Below are 21,353 nucleotides of genomic sequence, written 5' to 3'. Positions count from 1 at the left end.
TTTACAAATAAGCTTATTTTTTTAGTTTGAGTTAAGCTGAAAGAAGCTTTTTCGATTAAGAATTGAGTCGTAACTTTAATATCATTTTTTTCGTTGCATTGCATATATTCTCTTACTATCATTTTTAGTTTTTATGACAAAGACAGAAGTGAAAATAGACATGTTTCAAGACATAATGATTTTTTTTTTAAGGCCAGAACATGTTGTAATTGTCATTGATGAGAATTAGAACAAGAGGCGTTTCATTATGAAACTTTAAAAGGAAAAGCTGCACTTAAAATGCATTAAGAGGTAACATGAAACTTCAAAGTAAAAACATGTATCCACTGAGATATGCTTTGTTAGTGTTGACTCCACTGCACTTCTCTTTGCGTACTACTTTGTTGTTGTTTTTGAAGCAACACAAGTCAAATACTGCTTGGAATTCTGGGATGACGAGTTTAGCATCAGGGTGCAAATGACATGGACGAGGCAATTATTTTATAAAAAAATTTAGACAAATAATTTATTTCAAATGGTTCTGAGATCAGTTATCTCTCTTTTCCTCAAAATGAAAAGCTTATGCAAAGGAAGTAGAGAGAAATTACTCATGTTATTGTTGAAGATGTGAAGAAAAACAGTACTTCACAAATAAAAAATAGGGACAAGGGTGATACATTTGAAGATTATTACACATTAAGAAATTTAGCACATTCCAACCTTGATGACAAGGTTCTTTTCGAGGGGTGTGTTTTTTAGGATATAATAAAGGCTGATTAGAGTAGTTTAAGTAGTTAAGAGGTACTTTTTTTAGGATATAGTAAAGAACAAACTAAGAGTTACTAACTCTACGATACCATTAAACATTTTCTACATTTTTTAAGCTGATATGTTTAAATATAAAGGATTCTCATATAAAGCTAATATTTTTTCTTTCTCTTCAACGTGCACACATATGCATGCAAAGGTGTTAATATTAATTTCGTGACTTTACATTTAATATGCAGATCTGCGTATCGGTGACGATGACTTGAAGAAGCTGTGTTTGATTGAAATTAAAATGCTGCTTCAGGAAAACGAATGGTCGCTTATTGACTTCAAATCTATGCTCAGGCCAAACGCAGCAGGCATGCCAACTTTCACAAACAAGCTTATCGTTGATGAGCTAAATTACAACAAAGATGAACTAGAAAAAACACACACTCATGTTGATTGATGAACAAAGATGTGTGCATGACAAGATCACGGAGTCCGTTGGTTCTGACGAAGGTGGTTTCTTTTTCTTATATGGTTACAGTGGTATTGGAAAAACCTTTATATGGAAAACATTGTCGGATGCTGTTAGATCGAAGGGGTTAATTGTATTGAATGCTACATCCAGCGGTATAACGACTCTTCTATTACCAGGTGGAAGAACCGCCCACTCGACGCTGATAGTCCCTATTGAGATTAATGAGGCATCATCGATTACGATGGAAAAGGATAGTCTTAGGGCTGACCTGGTGCGTGCTGCAAAGTTGATAATTTGGGATGAGGTTCCAATGATGCATCGATGGTGCTTTGAGGCAGTTGACTGATCAATGCATGATATCATGTCCAAGAATGATCTCCTAAACGAGTTTAGACCTTTTGGTGGAATGACAATAGTTTTAGGTGGTGATTTCAGGCAGATATTGCCTGTTGTCCGAAAAGGAACGAGGCAGGATATTGTTGATGCCTCAATCAATTCATCAAAGATATGGGCTTATTGTAATTTGTTGAGGCTTACTGTTAATATGAGATTGAGTGCATCTTTGGTACCTGCAGAGCAGGAAGAAATTCCTAATTTTGACAAGTGGATACTCTCAATTGGAGACGGCAACGACGCTTAGGATGAGAATGGTGAAATGAAGATAGAAATTCATGAAGATTTTCTCATCTCGGACACAACAAATCCGTTGATGTCACTTATAGACTTTGTGTATCTCGATTTGAATGATAACCTTGGTAACCCGCTATTTTTCCAAGAAAGGGGAATACTCGCACCAACGCTTGATTTAGTTGAGCATGTTAACGAATATATGATTTCGCTGATTCCAGGTGAAGAGAAAGAGTATTTAAACACTGATTCTGTTTGTCGATTAGGTGAAAATTTTGATGTCCAAAGCGAGTATTTCACAACAGAATTTCTTATTGGTATTAAGAGCTCTGGAATTCCAAATCACCGGTTGAAACTAAGGGTGGGATGTCCGGCTATGCTGATGAGAAACATCGATCAGGCCAATGGACTGTGTAATGGTACGAGGCTGACAGTTACACATCTAGGGAAGAGCACGATAGTTGCTACCGTAATTACAGGAGAAAGGGCAGGTACCAGTGTATTCATTCCCAGGATGAATCTTATTCCGAGTGATTCAGGACTACACTTCAAATTCAGACGCATGCAATTTCCATTGAGCTTTGTTTTGCAATGACAATAAATAAAAGTCAGGGTCAATCTTTATCTCGAGTGGGAGTTTATCTTCCTAAGCCCGTGTTCACGCATGGACAACTCTATGTCGCTGTCTCTCGAGTTACTTCTAGAAAAGGTTTGAAGCTGCTCATCTTGGATGAAGATAATAATGTTTGCAAGGAGACCACAAATGTTGTGTATCGTGAAATTTTTCAAAAAGTACGATCATTGGTACGGGTGCGGGTACGGGTGTGGGGGAAATTTGGAGTTTTCGTACAGGGGCAGGGGCGGGTGTGGGGGATGCTTACCCCCGCCCCGCACCCGCTTTTTAAAACTTTCTTTCTTAAATTTTATAATCTTATTTCCATAAGCACCAACCTATTTTAATATATTATTACTCTTTAGAAACATATTTATTATAATTATTTTGCTCTTTTGAAAAAAGTTTATTAGATAAATAATTATTAATATAATTATTGTGTTTTTGTTGCTATGAAAAAATGAAAAATATGCATTTGTTTAATATTTTATAAAAAATAAAGTTTTTGCGGGTGGGGGTGGTGGTGGAGCCGGGAGACCCGTCCCCATTGAGGGCGGGGTTGGGTGTTCAATTTTTACCCCCGATATGGTTTGGGGACGGGGGCGGGGGTGGGGATACTCAAACCCGCCCCCGGTCCACCCCGTTGCCATGTCTACGTATTGGTCATTACAAGACATGCAATTTCTATATAAGCAGATCCTCCTGCCATTGACTTTTAATTGATGCACATTTCAGGTATAACAGTACGCGAAACTTTTTTTTTACATCATTGTTACCCCAAAATACAATATTTACATTAGACCATTGGTTTTGTAAAAAATAAAAACAAATAACAATCGACGTTTTGTAGCCCAAACTATATTTATACACACCCATAAAAAATTTAATGTTTGCATTCACAGACTAGGTGTATACATCTGACACTGACTATTATATAAAAAAAATACAATTTTTTTAGTTTTTATGATTAATAAAATACATTATGTCAACATATAATAATATACAGTACGTCGACGTATTTTTGCATAAATATTACATGTGCTAAGTTTAACAATGAATACATTTTATACTACAAATAATTAGTATAAGTATAAATTCAAATACTTTAATCGTTATGTGCAATGTTTAAATATTTCAAAATATATACAAAACTAACAACATTAAGATGATATTTTTTTCATATCAAATTTAAATTATAACCACACTTATAACTTTAAGATAACATAATATAAAATCTATACATTTGAACAAAAAAGTTTTTTATTTTCCGTGCTTGGCACGGGTCACTATACTAGTAGAGCTAAAATTGACTAGTTTCTCCAGCACTACACTACACTATCATACCTTGTCGGATCCCCAAACCAGCAATCCATACCCGAATACCAGCCTTGTTTCTGCCTCCACTGTTGTTGACAATTCAAACCTCTCTTTCTTCCTTCATTACACTTTGTCGTGTTTTCTACGTTTGATTCTTATACCTACCAAACAAACCCTCTTTTACTCTTCAACTCAATTCTCACCCTCCAAAATCACTATTCACACCCTCTTCTTCCACACCCCATTTTTCACACAATAAACCACTTGGGTCTAACCTTTTTCTCTCAAAACCTTGATTTCCACATCTGATTTGTGTAAAGTTTTCATCTTTACTTCAAACTAGAACTGGGTTTTGGTCCAAACAATCTCAACATCAAGGTTATGATTTAATTTTGATATAAATTTATACTCTTTTTTTATGCTTTATGTTTACTATGGCTTCTTATAAGAAACCACGTCTTAGAGATTTGGCTTTGCGTCGTTTATTATCTGTGGTGTTTTTTACTTTATGTGGGGTTTTGATATTGATATTTTTACTTGGATCAAATTCAAGTACAACTATTAAAACTAATGATTTACAAAGTGTTGATGATGGTTCCGGTTATCGTCGCGATTTGAAGTTTACAAAGTTGCAAAACCTTCCACAGCAGAGTGATTTGTCGAAAAAATTGGAAAAGTTGAATTTGTTGCCACCAAGGAATTTGGATTTGTATCCAAATATTGGTAAAGATGCTATCATTGTTGTTTTGTATGTTCATAACCGGCCGCAGTATCTTAAAGTGGTTGTTGAGAGTCTTGCTAAGGTTGTAGGGATTAATGAGACTTTGCTGATTGTTAGTCATGATGGTTACTTTGAGGAAATGAATAATATCATTGGTGGTATTAGGTTTTGTCAAGTTAAACAGATATATGCTCCGTATTCGCCTCATTTGTTTCCGAATAGTTTTCCGGGGGTTTCGGTTGGTGATTGTAAGGAGAAAGATGATGCGAAAGAGAAGCATTGTGAAGGGAATCCTGATCAGTATGGGAACCACCGTGCGCCGAAGATTGTGTCGTTGAAGCATCATTGGTGGTGGATGATGAACACGGTATGGGATGGATTGAGTGAGACGAGAGCGCATTCTGGGCATGTTCTTTTTATTGAAGAAGACCACTTTATATTTCCCAATGCGTATCGGAATTTACAGATTCTAACTTCGTTGAAGCCTAGGAAATGTCCTGATTGTTATGCTGCAAATTTAGCACCTTCTGATGTGAACTCGAGAGGTGAAGAGTGGGATAGTTTAGTTGCGGAGAGAATGGGAAATATTGGTTACTCTTTTAATCGAACGGTTTGGAAGAAAATACACAATAAGGCTACAGAATTTTGTTTCTTTGATGATTATAATTGGGATATCACTATGTGGGCAACTGTTTATCCCTCATTTGGTAGACCTGTGTACACGTTACGAGGCCCAAGGACTAGTGCTGTTCACTTTGGGAAATGCGGTTTGCATCAGGGTCAGGGGGAGAATAAGGCTTGCATTGATAACGGCATGGCGAACATTCGTGTAGAAGATCATGATAAGGTTTCGAACATTGATTCAGATTGGGATGTTCATGTCTATAAAAATCAGCCTGGTTATAAAGCCGGGTTTAAAGGTTGGGGAGGTTGGGGGGATGACAGAGACCGCCACTTATGCTTGAGCTTTGCCGACATGTATCGCTCCTCCAAAGGCAATGTATCTCCCTTGTAAGAGTTCAGTTTCTGGTAGCTTTTATCAATACTTGTTTTTATTTTTAATTTGGTCTGCGTGAGAAAATTAGGTTGTTCGATACATGAATTTACTTTACAAACGGTTTTAGGGTCCATAGTTAATTTGATAGTTAACACTGAATGGATTTTCTCTCATATTGGTTCTTCCACAGACGAAGGAATCATTTGTATTATGTTTTCATACATATCAGTCATTGGATTTGAAGATATTCATAGTTATCCACTTATGTGAATTGGAGAATAACTTTATTGTATGCGGCTTGTCTGTGTGACTTTGCAGCAAATGCTTAGTCTTTGATGCAATATGTCAAATGTTTAATTCCACTTAAAATCTTCAATTTTTGCAGTAATCCCGATTCCCGAAACACCAAAGTATTTCAACAGTTATACTGATTACTAAATTAGATGGAAAGAGACAGACAAAAACAAAAATAAGTCATACGTCAATAATAACAATACGAAATTTTCAACTTGTTTGTTCTCTTGTTCCATACCCTTTTTTCTAGGGCTATTTTAGGTTTTCCACTGGAAGCATACTGGCAGAAATGTAGTGTAACCCTTCCAGAGTTAACTTAAGTCAGTCCTTATGTTTTATGTTTTCTAAACTGCTTGAATTCATGCACCATTGCTCTGTTACTGCATTTTTTTGTTTCTTTTCTGTAGATAGTGAAAATTTATGTGAACATAGGAATCATAGTGTGTGGCAAAGTGTGTGAGTGTAGTAAACCCCTGGTTACTAAGTTCGTCTCTTACTCATAACAAAATAGAGTGTGGAGAAGTAAAATAGGTATGGTTAGAATGAGTTAACATCATGATTTGAGGCTTACTTCAGTACCCTGTTCTTGGTCCCCTGCATTTGTTGACTGTATTTGATATGCAAGAGCTACTATTTGTTTAATAGCTTTTTCAATGTTTGTTAAATTGTTAGTCAATAAACGCTAGATAGATTGCCTAGGGGACATTCCATATGTATGCTGTGTTGGTTGACACAGACACAGTCATATGTTTTCCTCTAAACAGTAAACCAATACTCAAATGATTGATGAATAGGAAAGTAGAAGTTAACAGCATTTTGGCAATTACTAATTGAACTTGAGTACGTTATTGGCATGACTAGGAGACTAGGAAATTCTATAAGTAGCATTACAAGCTTTCACAAAGGTGAAGAGGCTCTTCTAAGCAAAGCTAAATAAACTTGAAATATTCCCTATGGTATAAACTTGAAATATTCCCTATGGTATAAATCTGACAAAACAAGAAGCATATATGCTTGTAAGTTGTAATCCATTAAAGGGGTTTCGCTCGAAACTATTTTCAACCCAGGTAATCAGTTTTGCAATGTTATCTAGAATTGTTCATTAAAGATGGTCATGACTATGACATATGTCAAATGTTCTCAGAGACTTCATGTCTCCTGATATGAGTAACTAACAAAGTATGCATCGGAGGAGGGCGTTTGAGGGTTTTTAAAACAAGTTATCGAATCCTTTCTAGTAAACTCTAGTAAGATGGGAGCTTATCATACACCTTCCCTCAATGAGTCCTAGAGTAGCACTATACAGTAACAATTAGAAATTTCAACATATATAAATATGTTTCATGAAAGGTTAAGAATGTCCAAGGAGTCTATTTTGCACAAGAGCACTTTGGCCAAGTTATGGGGAGGTAATTGCTTTATAGGCTGGCCCCTCACATTGCTCAAAAACCCTTCGGATTTATCGGAGTGTAACTCCCGATCACACAAAATCTATTGGGAGTTACGACCAAGGAGTTGATGTGGCTTTCTTATATATGTAAGAAGCTAGCAGCTGGATTGTTTTTTGCAGTTTGTCTTGTCCTTTCCAAGAAGTCTTAGTCGTTGAATTAATGCAACGGCTGAGAGTTGGTCGGGGAAGGGGATATGGGTGTTTTGTGCAAATTGAGTAAACATTGTTCTATTAATCATTTGAATATTATTCTCTTGTCCTTTTATAGCAAAATTACTACTAATTCATTCATAATACAAGCACGTTAAAATATTACTATTTTACAGAAACAAAAGCAAAGATTTAATCTATCTTTGTATGTAGATCACAAATAATTTTTTTAGCATTTTCAATTTGGAAAAATTTCTCTTAGCATGTGCATCATCAGTAAGTAACTGTTAAAATTATTATTTAAGTGTTTTGTGTCTGGAGACGGAGTGACACACATGAAAACAACACATAGGAGGCCCTGAATTTGAACCCGGATCTTCACGGTCAATGTCTAGGAGTTTGAACCTGGATGATCACGGTAAATGTCTAGCCTAATAATCTCGAATTTCTAATTGAACTTGGTCTTTTGTACAATACTATTGTATAAGTTATGCATGCATCAGGACTCAGGAGGGTAATTAGATACAATTTTTTTTATATTTTTTTTTATTAAGATTCAATTATTAAAATTTCTCTAATATCCTCTAATTACCCTTAGATAAGCCTCAAGACGTTCCTAACATAATTCTATTTTCTTATCCGGAATAACTTAAGTTTTTCATTACTAACCATGAAGTGCAATAATCTCGTCGTTTCTTATATTGATTAAATATATTATTATTGATTTTTTTTTTTAGATGATATTTTCATTTATTTTAGGGTTGTGCAATTATATTTTGAATAATGAAGAAAATGGTTTTCTTTAAGAGGTCATAATGAAATATATTACCAACAACGGCAATTCCCCGGCACAAGACATACTCGAGCAGGATGCCTCAGAAGAGTTTAACTTGCAACAGAATCTCAAAAACAAGAGACACCAAAAGCTTAAACTTAGCCAATGGCTAATAACCTTCATATTCATAGTTTAATGTTCAAATTACAGGACTTCTTGATACAATCAAATTATAAGTGATCTTTCATTATGTTTTGTCGTTTTTTTTTTTTTTTATGCAGGCTATCAGTGATTGATGCCGCTCAAGTATTGCTTTTTATCTTGAGATAATGCAGTAATCACACAGCCTAAAATCAATGATGGCAAATCAAATAGTATCAAATTGATGAACGATATCTCAAGTTTTTGATAAAGTGGAAATGAATAATATCAAATCAAATATTTGTTAAACTCCAAGAATTTGGTTAAGTGCTAAAAATACAGATTTTGGATATGAGATTTCGGGTTCAAACCCCGATATTGCCTTTAGGGGAGATAAATATAAATACATTTGTAGATGTTCTTTGATCCTGAAGACAAACTTTAGATCATGGATTTCAAACTCACACTAATATTTTTTTTTAATTTTTATAAAAAGATGATAATCACAAGTTTTTTTTTTTTTTTTGAGGGAGATAATCACAAGTTTGTTAAAATCTAAATTTGTTTGTGTTATCTACAAATTGCAATTATATGATGACAACTCATTTACTGTCGTCAGCTACTCTACTCTTTACAAAAGAAAACAACTGGAGTTTACGTATGGTGGTTGAAACTATTAACTAGCATTGCATTTTAGGCAAAATTACTTTTCAAAGGTATTTAATTTCAAATTAGCCATTTATTTTTTTCTTTTTTAAATTTATCCTTCTATTAAAACATAAATACAATTTTAGTTTTTGGTCATTTTTCATATTGTTAACAATAAATCTTTTCATATGAGAACAACAAATCTTTAAATTCCTATAAAAATAACAAATCTTTAAACAATTTAATACTTGTTTTATATGATAATTTTTTTTTTTTTAACTTAAAGAACTACTTAACTACTTGGGTTGTCGGGTGGTCTTGACTTGAAATCGTTGAATGTGATTTGATACAATGTCAATATTGACTAGTTGTAGGAAAAACACAAAGTCCGCCCCACTTGACGCCGAGTTGCCCCCACTTTGTGGGTGTATTTCACATTTTTGTTTTTTTTATACCACTCCATTCAAACCATGGACAAAACCTCGAAGAAAATAATCGTTGGCTCTAGTTCGCATTGCATGTATGTGATATGAGGAATTCAATATATAGGGGCCAATTTGTATACATTTTAGATTAGATTTCTTAGCCTGACTTTCTTGTATCATTGAAATGTGTCTACATTTAAACCTTTGGCATGACATAATTCATTTCGTGACCAGTTTCTACTCAAATTGAGTGCTTTCTAAAACAAAAAAGTTGTGGTGTGAATGTGTAATTCCACATTGGATGCCATATTGAATTATGTCATATGAAGAGTACAAAGAAAGAAAGAGGTACACCAATGGCCCAATGCCCTAACAATGACAACTCACTTTTTTTCTATATATAGGAAAAATAAACAATGACACTATCTCATAAGTAAATAAATAAGCATAAATAATAGTATAATGTAAAAAAGTGAGATATTTGTAAAAAGAATTAAACTATTGGAAAACATATAAGATAGGTTTGCATGGATAATGTCTCCTTAGTCCTTCCTTTTCTTAACTTATAAATATGAATGTGAAAGAGGAATAACACTTTAGTGCTGCACCCTAAATTAATCAAGCAATAATCAACACTTTCAAAATGAATCAAATTGAGTTATGGACCATAATTAATTAATTATAATATTACAACTCTTTGAGAAGGACCACAAAGTTTGAACTAGCATATTAGTAGTAACTGCATATTTTACTATTAGTGCCTCATTTCACATGCATGATCATCACTATTACAGTGTACAGTACATCTCACTCACAGAATGAGTTTCCATAAACAGAAAAATAATAATGACATAAATGTGGAAAAATGATATTGACTGAATGTCATAAGTAGAAATATAAATGGACTATTACCAACTCTTATTCTTTGAAGTAAACAAGCAATTAATTATTAAGGAATAATGTTTTAAAATCAACTTGTAAAAAACACAAGAAGAACGTGAAAGGCTGTTTCATTAGTGACCAGCCAAGAAACTCTCATCTCTCATTTTTCTTGGACTTGCAGGTAACTCTCAAAATCCCTTTTTTTTTTGTTCTGTTTTGAAATATTTTGTATGATTTGATATAGGTTTTTTTAGGGGATTTTAAAAAGGTTTATCATATTAGTATTTTGATTTATTCTGTTGATTTGCTACTATTTTTTATTTTTTTATCATGGAGTTAAAATTGTGTTTTTTTTATTATTTTAATGGTGTTATTTATGTTCTTTCAAAAAACAAATATGGTGTTAATTATGTTATATAATGTCAAAGATTTTTTAATATTACTTAAAATTAAACATCAACAAAACTCATAATTTAGATCCAAGTTCTTATATGAAGAACATGTTTTCTATTGTTTTAATGGTGTACAAATATACTTGCGTTTCCATGATGTACAAATACTTTTATGCAAACAAGAATTTAATTTGAAGTTCTGTAGGTTGGGTTGAGTAAATTTATCCCTTTTCTTTCTTTTGATTTTGTTATCAATCATAATAAAAATATAAAAGAAAATGGATTTTTTTGTTATCAAAAGAAAAAAAAATTAAAGTAAAATAATTAAATATAAATCAAGCATGGTCCTTTTAATTAGAGTCCTTGTTTGTACTTCCTGAAGTATGCATGTATTCTCATCATTTCAATTTCTTGAGAAATTTATTTGTAAATTTGTTTATTTTGAATATCAAGAAAAGTCTTGAATTTTCAAGGTGTGCTATAATTTGAATATTGGCATTTTCAGATATCCAAATTGTAACTAAGATGGCCAAGGATTACCCAGACTTCTTCAAAGTTTTTTCCACAGAGAAGCACACCGAAAGAATCGTACGTACTTGTTTATTTTTAACCATGTTCCCTCCAATGATTTTTCTTCCTTTTTGATAAAAACCAGTTTGGTATGCAAAGAAATAATATTAAGTGTATTGAAAATAACTTGTGATGTAGTAGTTATTTACTACTAATTAATCTTCATCATTTTCTTTAATCTATTGCAGCGTATCCCTAATGCTTTTGTGAACTCGATGCGTTCAAAAAGGAGGGTAATAAAGGATTTTATCCTAAGAGATCGTAGAGGAAGAGATTGGCATGTCAAAGCTCGTCGTATTGGCGATGAGCTTTATTTTGACGATGGCTGGAAGCAATTTAGAGAGGAAAATTCTTTAAAGGAGGATGATTTCCTTGTTTTTACACATATTGAAAATAACATATTCAGGTTCAAAATTCTTGAACTATCATCAATGTGTGAAAAGAAGAAGGTAAGTGACGAGGAGGAAAATAATAATATGTTGGAGGATGAGGAAGAGGACGATGATGGTGATGATGATGATGACGATGACGAGGATGATGATTATAATTATGATGCTGCTGCTGCTGATGATGATGATATTATGGCAGAGGAAGAAGATCATGATGATGATATTATGGCAGAGGAAGAACATCATGATACCGATGATGATGATGGTGATGACGACGACGAGAATGAAAGAATGTATAAGGAAATTAGTAGAAGTAAACATCAACATTGTAGAACCTGCAAGTGCAAAGCTGGTAAGTTTTGACATCATACCGAAGATAAAACTACTATTTTGTTTTTTCATTCTATATGAGTTTGTGCGTGCATGAGTCAGAATTTACCTGATGATTTATTTTGGTTTAGCGGACATTGGGAGCAGCTCTGCACATTCAAAACCTGAAGATGACGAAATTGATGCTGAAATGTATATTCAACCCGGAAATCCACACTTCATTGCAAAATATATTCATTCCAGACCTAATGAATTGGTACAATTCTTTATGTCCATTACCTTTTTTTTTTGACATGGAAGCATAGTTAAACGAGTGATTAGTCCATTTGCTTAACCCTAGGTAGAGGAGTTAGTCGAAATTTTCACCTTCGACTTGTCATTTCTTATCAATTTTCCTTTGTACTCTATGCCTGTCTAGTTATTCTCTTTATTACTTTTATGTCCAAGTTGTTGCAATTTTACTTGTCATAACTTGCAATCATTTCATGTTACTTCTTTGATGTACTTATTATGCCATCACTCTTCACATTTGAAGTTTATTCCAAAGAATGTTATCAAGGATTTCTGCCTCTGTTTCACAAAACATGTCACCCTTGAATGTTGCCACTGCAAGGTATAGTATAATTCCAATCTTTACCTTTCATTTTTCACTATTATGAAGTGGTATCCACTTTTGTTTAATGTGTTGATAATTTGATATTCAAGGTGCATTCATCCTTTTTTGGTTATGACAGGACATTCAGAGCAATGACTTAGCAGCCTATCATCACATCTTGCCACAAATAAGCACAACACATATCGAAAAGAGAGGCCAAGTACGTACGTGGAGAGATGGTCGAGTACGTGTGCTAGGGTGGGAAGATTTTTGTAGAAAGTGCAATATCACAGAAAATGATAGTTGCTTATGCGAGATTGTGCTGCGTGAAGATGGAAAAATCGAAATGTTAAGGGTGCACATTGTTAGGAAGGAATGAACCAGACTGCAACACAACAGTACTGATGTTAACTTGAAACTTGTTTATTTTTATGAAGTGTGCTTTTATAACTTCTAAAATTGTTTTTGTAATGACAATGATGACCATTTTTATGCCTTATTGTATAATTATTTAGCTTGCACTAACTATTACACAATCATTTGTGTGGTTTTACAATGGAAGACAACAATGCACAATGGTTGAAATATTATTATCGCTATATTCCATCAAGAATTAGCCTTAAACTCCTGTACAGAAATATCCGACAGTTTGCAGATAGTTAGGTTCGGTTCAACAGCTGACACACAGTTTGGTTCGGTTTGCCATGCATACGTAGTTCAGTTCTTTAAATTCAAAACCCAGTGAACAAAACTAAAAACCAGTTCGGTTCGGCTAAAAATGAAACATAAACAGATCAGTCTGGTACACAAATTCTTTAAAATATCAAATTAAGAACTGATAATTAACGCAATCTTGAATTTTTAAGATGATAACAATTAAGAACAACAAATTCTTCTAAAATTCAGAGTACAAGACTTATCCAATTTGGAGTTTAAGGCATAAAATATCAACGATAACTCTTGTAATTGACAATATTAATATATATTTTACTATAAAATTATGTTCAACCATGTATATCAACGATATGATGCCACAAAAGGAACAAAGTAAAACAAATTTTTCCAGCATTTAATACTTGTTACTACTTACAAAGCAGTTTTACAAAATGAGCTTAGTTGTTATCAAATCCTCATATCAACAAAATAATCTACTCTTGATCATTCACAATGAGTTCAATGCAAAAGGAAAATAGAGACGCAATGTACTGATTGGAACATATATCTCAGAAAACATCTTTTGGTTGTACAGATGTATAATTTTCTCAGCATATGTAAGCATGTGCCTATCAACAGTATAAACAAATCACACTTTTGCATCAAATATTCAGTCTTAATCGAAACAAATCGAAAAAAGATACTCAAGGTAACATGGTAACCTCACATAAAGGGAAAATATCAAAAACATGTGAACATGAGGCTAAAACATGGCATAGAGAATCATGCTAACAAATCCTATGCAACTAATTGTCTATTTCTCCAATTGTACCAAAGTTTTTCTTGTAAGGTACGATTAGACAATTCTTACTTTCTCCTTTAAAATCAATCTCTTCAATCACTTCAGTAGTTAAATCAAAACAAGCAACTTTACCATTTTTTTTACTTAAGAATATATTACCCTTCTTCAAAGGACCACATTCAATAGGCCGCTCAATGCAAGACAAAGGACCACATTCGAAGAGTCTGGTCCATGATTCCTTGACACCGATTTCACCCAAAATTGATATGCTGAAAGACATGGTTTCAACAGAATCTGTTAGTAGTGCAATGTACCCATTTAACACCGTCAAACTAGAAAAATATTTAGCATGCCAATCTACAGGTGTAGTGAAAAAGACCTCATTGCTCAAGTTGAATGACACAACAGAAAATGTTTTACCATCCCAATCTCCAAACCAATGGCACATCCCATTGAAGTACACATTAGTGGGGTTAGAGTTTGGAATGGGCATATCAACAATTGGTCTTCTCCCAGAACGGGTCAGGTGTCATAGGCAAATCTTCTTCCTGAGAATAACCATTGAATATAGGACGAAAACTTACATGTTGAATAACCTTGTAGTCATTTGTAACATGGTCATAACCAAATGCACAAAGATGAATGACATCATCAAAATTAGGTAGACACTCGGAAAGCCTGGGAGGAATGACCTTATTTTCACCGGTAGCAGGATTCCAAATTGCTACATTGCTAGGATCCAGATGGTCATATAAACAAAAAATGCCATTGATAGATGAACCTAAAACAAGATGAAAAGCATCATCAAATTGAGGCGGGAGATCCAATTTGACCTCGTTCTCAAACTTCTCACCCGAAATCGAATAAAACAAACATGGAATCGCAACCCAGATGAAGAGGAAACACACATCATCATCATCATCATCATCATCATAATCATCATCATCATCATATGGTGAATTAGATTTGATAACAAGATTGTTGCGGAACTTTTGAATGAAATTAGGGTTTTGAAATAAAAGAGACCATGATTTACGAACGCAAGTAAATCGCTTGAGAGACTTAATAGGGAGTTTAGAGAGAATACCGAATGCAAGATCGTCATGTATATAGCTGCTACTGCAACTAAACTTCTTCCGATTTGGAACCAATGCCATAGATTGATAAGAGTTGTGTAACACTTGAACGAATGGAACAGAAAGCGGTAAAGAAAAGCGGAAAACCCCCTGAAATTGAACGTCCCTACCTACCACACCTGTGGGATGGTAATCATACCCCCTTCTTTCATTTCGTTTCTTTTCTTATAAGAAAAAATCAATATTAATTTATAATACATGCTAATTTTTTATTTATTTTTGGGAAAGATTAGTGCATTTCATTAGCTAACAAGTCGTTCCTTAAAAAAAAAAAATTAGTTAACAAGTCGTAAATACAAAGCGGTACTCAAATAATTGGGGGCTAGCTTCCAACAAGTCGTCGAGCTAATTGAGTTTTTAATGTCTATAAAATATTTTCCGATAAATATAGTGTCATAAAAGTTTTCGAGAGAAACTTCAGCTTCTCTCTAAGTTTTCTTTCACTTTCATTCATCGAGGAGGGGTGGTTTTAGGTCCTTTTTTGACCTAGAATCACCCCTCTGCATCCTTTCTTCCCTTTCTTTCGATCTAAATAAGTGATTTTCACATATATCCGGTGTTTCCTTTTGTGTTTTTTCGTGATTACGTTGTCTGAGTGTGGCGTTGTGTTGTTCGTCGTCTCGTGCGACACTGTTTGATTTTGTGTCTTGTTGCGGTGTTTCTTTGGTTTAGATTGAAAGATGAGCTTCAGTTAATCACATATTCAATCAACGATTTGGACGTCAACGTTACAGATTCAGAAGCATGTGTATTCTGGTGATTCAAATTTTATCATATTATTTGTAGGCATTTTGCCGTTGTATAGTATTAACTTGGGTGTTGTGAGTTTGTTCGCATATTCACCCTTTAAGTTTTTAGCGATCTTGATTATGATGTATTCTATTAATTTGAATGAATGAATATTGTTTTATTTTTGTAAAAAAAAAAAAAAATGGTGTCATAAGGTGTATATAGTCCAAAGGCAGAGCACATTAAATGGGAAGCGGTTTTTTGCCATCAGATTGTTCCCAAATATTTTTTGGGTCATAACTCTGTCAATATAGGATACTTTGTTAGTTTTTTTGTTTTGTTTTTGAAAGGTGGATTCTTTGTTAGTAGGCAATACAATATGTTATCTTTGTTTTTTACAAGTTTATTGAATTTTACTGCTAAAAAATTTTTATTGAATTTTTTCTTGATCATAAAATATTCATAGGATAATTAGTTTAATATCAATCTTTTTCTGAAATTAGCTTAATATCAATCAAAAGTGTGGAGAAAAAGTTGAATAATTTCAAGTAAACTAATTGTCAATAATAATATAAAAGGTTAGTTGTTCAAATTGACCATGTAATATACGCGAAGTTTGAAAAATGATCGTGTAAAAATAAAAACACATATTTTACTCTAGTAATTTGAGATTCCTCATATTTTTTTTACTGTGTAGTATAAGCGAAGTCTAGAAAAGTGATTTCAAAGTTTAATTTTTTTCATAATTTTTGCAAGCATGTTTAGGAAGTTAAAATACGGTTTTCCATGAAAATTAGAATTTGTTGCCAATAGAATGATTAATTATGAACTTTCGTTCTCCATAATTATGAACCTATGAAATAATTCAAGAGTAATTTGTCCCTCATTTAAAAAATCCAAAAATTCACGGTGAAGGTTCTTACAATATACTAACGATGCCTACAGAATTGGGAAAAGATATATGACCCGTGAGTATGTCGTTAATCCGAACAAAATTGCAATTTTACACATTTTGGTTGAAAAATTAAAATAAATTAAGGAGTCTTCAAAATGCTATAAAATTTTGAAGATCCTTTCTTCGTATTTTTAGGTCGAAATTTCCGTTGTTTTTTTTTTTTTGAGTTTTTGACACTTTAAAAATTCGTAATTAATTCATCCCTTGTTGGAAAATTCTAGTTTTTTTGTGGAAGCCATATCTTATTTAACATGTCTGCAACAAATCATGAAAAAAATTAATCTCTAGGTCAGTTTTCTTGACTTCGCGTATATTATAATGTTAAAAATAATAGGAATAATATCAAATAAGAATAGATGTCACTTTGTTAAATGTGTTGATAATTTGATATTGAAGTTGCATTCATCCTTTTTTGGTTATGACAGGACATTCAGAGCAATGACTTAGCAGCCTATCATCACATCTTGCCACAAATAAGCACAACACATATCGAAAAGAGAGGCCAAGTACGTACGTGGAGAGATGGTCGAGTACGTGTGCTAGGGTGGGAAGATTTTTGTAGAAAGTGCAATATCACAGAAAATGATAGTTGCTTATGCGAGATTGTGCTGCGTGAAGATGGAACCATCGAAATGTTAAGGGTGAACGTTGTTAGGAAGGAATGAACCAAACTTCAACACAACAGTACTGATGTTAACTTGAAACTTGTTTATTTTTATGGGTCAATTGGAAAGGAAGAAACTTTTTGTTTACCATAGTTTGAGCTGCAAGATTAACAGTCAAGAATTAGCCTTAAAATCCCCGAACTTGTTTACAACAAACTTGGAGTAAACAAACTCCCGAAAAGAAACATCCGACAGTTTGTAGATAGTTTGGTGCGGTAAAATGGCTGACACACTGTTTGGTTCGGTTCATCATGCATAAGTAGTTTGATTCTGTAACTATAAAAACAATTGGTTCAGTCTGGTACAAAAGAACTGTTTTTCCAGTTCAGTACGATTTTCTTACCGAACCAAACCACGAACAGTCCTAAAAGTGATAATTAACACAATCTTGAATTTTTAAAAACGATAAACAAATGAGAACTAAAGAAATTCTTCTAAATTTGGGAGAACAAGACTTCTCCATATTTTACTATGAATCATGTTCAGCCAGAAGAAACAAACTAATTTAAATTCTTCCAGCATTTAATACTTGTTACTACTTGCAAAGCAGTTTTATATGTATGGCTACAAAAAGAGCTGAACTGTGTATCCATTGATATAGTGGCATTTTCTCTTGCTAGAAACAAAGTTACAAGTTCATGACATTCACAGTGAGTGCAATGCAAAAGGAAAATACAGACGCAATGTACTGATTGGAACATATATCTCAGAAAACATCTTTTCAATATGACAATTTTGGTTGTCCAGATGCATAATTTTCTCAGCATATGTTTCAACAGTATAAACAAATAACACTTTTGCATCAAATATTCAGTCTTAACCGAAACAAATCGAGAAAAGATACTCAAGGTAACATGGTAACTTCACATTAAAGGGAAAATATCAAAAACATGTGGACATGAGGTAACAACATGGCATAGAGAATCATGCTAACAAATCCTCAGCACAAAATCTAATGGGAAAGAATATTCACAGAAGAAGGTGCTGCAGTAAGTCTCTTTCACATCCCAACATAGTTAGATACGTAGAAGATCAAATAGATATCTGAGCAGTAATAATAAGCATAAGACTAGTGTTCCTTAGCTTCCATGGTTTAGACCATCTTAAATATTACTAAAGCAAAAAACAAACATGAGCATACATAGATATCATGAGCAGAATGTATTAAAATTTCCTGAAATATCTGGTACACGGAAGAGCTCGTCCATAAAAGGAGAACTAAATATCAATCCAACATGTCATAGAAAGAAAATAAGCATTAAAATAAAACCAGGGAAACCAAACAAGTACTACTTCCTATTGTTTAATAAAACGTTATGCTTTGACTACAAAACCAATTAATTGTCTATTTCTCCAATTGTACCAAAGTTTTTCTTGTAAGGTACGATTAGACAATTCTTACTTTCTCCTTTAAAATCAATCTCTTCAATCACTTCAGTAGTTAAATCAAAACAAGCTATTTTACCATTTTTTTGACTTAAGAATATTTTACCCTTCATCCAAACATCAAGAGACTGCTCAATACAAGGCATAGGACCAAATTCGAAGAGTTTAGTCCATGATTCCTTGACACCGATTTCACCCAAAATTGATATGCTGAAAGACATGGTAGCATAACAATCTGTTATTAGTGCAATGTACCCATTTAACACCGTCAAACTAGGAAAAGATCTACCATTCCAATCTACGGGTGTAGTGAAAAACACCTCATTGCTCAAGTTGAATGACACAACAGAAAATGTTTCACCTTCTGAATCCCCATACCAATGACACATCCCATTGAAGTACACATTAGTGGTATTAGAGATAGGAACTGGCATATCAACAATAGGTCTTCTCCAAGAGTTACTTCTTAGGCTATATATCTCCCAGAACGGGTCAGGTGTCATAGGTAAATCTTCTTCCCGAATATAACCATTTAATATAGGACGAAAACTTACATGCTGAATAACCTTGTAGTCATTTGTAACATGGTCATAACCAAATGCACGAAGATGAAAGTCATCAACAAAATTAGGCAGACACTCGGAAACCCTAGGAGGAATGACCTTATATTCCTGAGTAGCAGGGTTCCAAAGTGCTACATTGCTATGATCCAAATGGTCATATAAACAAATAATGCCATTGATAGATGAACCTAAAACAATAAGAAGAAAAGTATCGTCAAATTGAGGGGGAGGATCCAATTTGACCTCATTCTCAAACCTCTGAACCGAAATCGAATAAAACAAACTCGGAAGTGCAACCCAGACGAGGAGGAAACACACATCGTCATCATCATCATACGGTGAATGAGATTTGGTAACAAGATTGTTGCGGAAGTTTTGAATGAAATTAGGGTTTTGAAATAAAAGAGACCACGATTTACGAACGCAAGTAAATCGCTTGAGAGACTTAATAGGGAGTTTAGAGAGAATACCGAATGCAAGATCGTCATGTATATAGCTGCTACTGCAACTAAACTTCTTCTGATTTGGAAGCAAAGCCATAGATTGATTGAAAGAGTTGTGGAACACTTGAACGAATGAAATGGAAGCGGCAAAGCAAATTGAACGTGCCTACGACACATGTGGGATGGTAATTATTATATACCCCCTTCTTTCATTTCTTTGTAAGAAAATGAATATTAATTTACAATACAATATTAGTAATATTTTTAATATTCAATAAGCCCCCTCAAAAATAAATAACTAAGCATCTCATATTTTAAATCCATTTCGTTTATCGTAAGAAAATCAAATATTATTTTACATCAAACTTTTTTTTTTATATCATATATGTTATTGTTTGGTTTTTTTTAGCAAAATAAACGATATTCATTTATTCAAATCGATAGAGTACATCGATACGATACAAATTCAAAATCACTAAAAACAAAAAGGATAAACTTGTAAACAAACTCACATGATCCATGTTAATAACATAAAATAGCAGAGTATATATGCCTACAAATATGATTAAATTAAAGTTTCTGGAATATTCATGTCTCCGGATCTACAATGTTAACGACACCAAAATCATTGATTGGATCTGCACATGCTCAAAGCTAATTTCTCAACCTCAATCAAATAAACAACGTACTAAGACGGAAAAACAAAACCACACTGCACAATGACGGGAAATCAAAATAAACAAAGTCGTGCAAAGTTGACGAAAGAAAACTAAAAATACGTGGATATCACTTATTTAATTATAGCTTAAGGAAAAACAATTCAAATGAGTGATTCTGGATCAAAATTGACCTTAAATTACCCTTGTTTGGAAGATAAAAAGAAGAAAAATTGTGACGGTGATTTCAAGATATTCTTTGGTTCTTGTGTGTATTTTTGAAAATATGTTAAAATTGTAAAAGATAACAAAAAATTTCTTTGTAAGAAAATCAATATTAACTTGCTGTACAATAGGGTGGACTCCAATGTAATGTCTGATCATTTTATCCAGTTTATTCACTTATCAGGTGTTGGTAAGGCTAGGAGGTCTTTCCTTCAGCTTTTATGGCTTCTTTGTGTCTGGGTCTTATGGACTGAACGTAACAATAGGGTGTTTAACAATGCTATTACTCCTATTCACAGGCTCTTGGATAAAGTAAAATATTTGTCTTTATGTTGATTGAAAGCCAAAAAGGTTACCTTTGTATTTGGTACAGATAGATGGTGGTCGAGCCCTTTTCAATGTTTGGGCATCGGCTAATGGTTGTTTTGTTCAGCTGATTGACACTTTGTATTTTTAGGAGTTTCATTGGCACGCCTTGTGCTATTGAGACTTCCTGTTCTATTTCTATATATATATATATATATATATATATATATATATCCCATTTTTGATTGTTCAAAAAAAAAAACTTGCTGTACAATATATATTATTTCATTTAGATATTCAATAAGCA

At 33.4% G+C, this 21,353-nt stretch overlaps 3 protein-coding genes and 2 long non-coding RNA genes across 5 annotated transcripts; 3 read left to right on the top strand and 2 right to left on the bottom strand.

The window, feature by feature from the left end:
- Window positions 1–3,760: 3,760 nt before the first annotated feature.
- Window positions 3,761–5,777, top strand: LOC146954325 (beta-1,2-N-acetylglucosaminyltransferase II). Its single transcript, XM_085715828.1, has one exon. It carries the CDS (start codon window positions 4,193–4,195, stop codon window positions 5,501–5,503), a length of 1,311 nt encoding a protein of 436 aa, XP_085571954.1. The 5' UTR covers window positions 3,761–4,192; the 3' UTR covers window positions 5,504–5,777.
- A 1,891-nt stretch (window positions 5,778–7,668) lies between these two features.
- On the top strand, window positions 7,669–8,759 carry LOC146954324 (uncharacterized). Its single transcript, XR_015012712.1, has 2 exons — window positions 7,669–7,797; window positions 8,436–8,759. It is a non-coding gene; the product is annotated as an uncharacterized LOC146954324 (long non-coding RNA).
- A 1,539-nt stretch (window positions 8,760–10,298) lies between these two features.
- On the top strand, window positions 10,299–13,125 carry LOC146954323 (uncharacterized). Its single transcript, XM_085715815.1, has 6 exons — window positions 10,299–10,431; window positions 11,148–11,230; window positions 11,401–11,953; window positions 12,063–12,187; window positions 12,467–12,544; window positions 12,666–13,125. Exons 2-6 carry the CDS (start codon window positions 11,168–11,170, stop codon window positions 12,903–12,905), a joined length of 1,059 nt encoding a protein of 352 aa, XP_085571941.1. The 5' UTR covers window positions 10,299–10,431; window positions 11,148–11,167; the 3' UTR covers window positions 12,906–13,125.
- A 591-nt stretch (window positions 13,126–13,716) lies between these two features.
- Window positions 13,717–15,286, bottom strand: LOC146954322 (uncharacterized). Its single transcript, XR_015012697.1, has 2 exons — window positions 15,070–15,286; window positions 13,717–14,763 (listed from the first exon to the last, which is right to left on the bottom strand). It is a non-coding gene; the product is annotated as an uncharacterized LOC146954322 (long non-coding RNA).
- Window positions 15,287–18,804: 3,518 nt separating this feature from the next.
- Window positions 18,805–19,956, bottom strand: LOC146954321 (putative F-box protein At1g32420). Its single transcript, XM_085744391.1, has one exon. It carries the CDS (start codon window positions 19,954–19,956, stop codon window positions 18,805–18,807), a length of 1,152 nt encoding a protein of 383 aa, XP_085600517.1.
- Between the last annotated feature and the right edge of the window lie 1,397 nt (window positions 19,957–21,353).

The sequence above is a fragment of the Medicago sativa genome, chromosome 1, assembly GCF_051527215.1.
Source record: "Medicago sativa cultivar Bolivia chromosome 1, Bolivia_mono, whole genome shotgun sequence".
Lineage (NCBI taxonomy): Eukaryota > Viridiplantae > Streptophyta > Magnoliopsida > Fabales > Fabaceae > Medicago > Medicago sativa.
This window is presented reverse-complemented; position numbering and strand designations above follow the sequence as displayed.

What these genes read in the sequence shown, in the direction of transcription:
- LOC146954321 (XM_085744391.1), bottom strand. Translation starts at nt 19,956, where the DNA reads ATGGCTTTGCTTCCAAATCAGAAGAAGTTTAGTTGCAGTAGCAGCTAT.
- LOC146954323 (XM_085715815.1), top strand. Translation starts at nt 11,168, where the DNA reads ATGGCCAAGGATTACCCAGACTTCTTCAAAGTTTTTTCCACAGAGAAG. An exon ending in AACCTGCAAGTGCAAAGCTG is followed by an intron (nt 11,954 to 12,062) that starts GTAAGTTTTGAC and finishes ATTTTGGTTTAG; the next exon opens with CGGACATTGGGAGCAGCTCT. An exon ending in TTGAATGTTGCCACTGCAAG is followed by an intron (nt 12,545 to 12,665) that starts GTATAGTATAAT and finishes TGGTTATGACAG; the next exon opens with GACATTCAGAGCAATGACTT.
- LOC146954325 (XM_085715828.1), top strand. Translation starts at nt 4,193, where the DNA reads ATGTTTACTATGGCTTCTTATAAGAAACCACGTCTTAGAGATTTGGCT.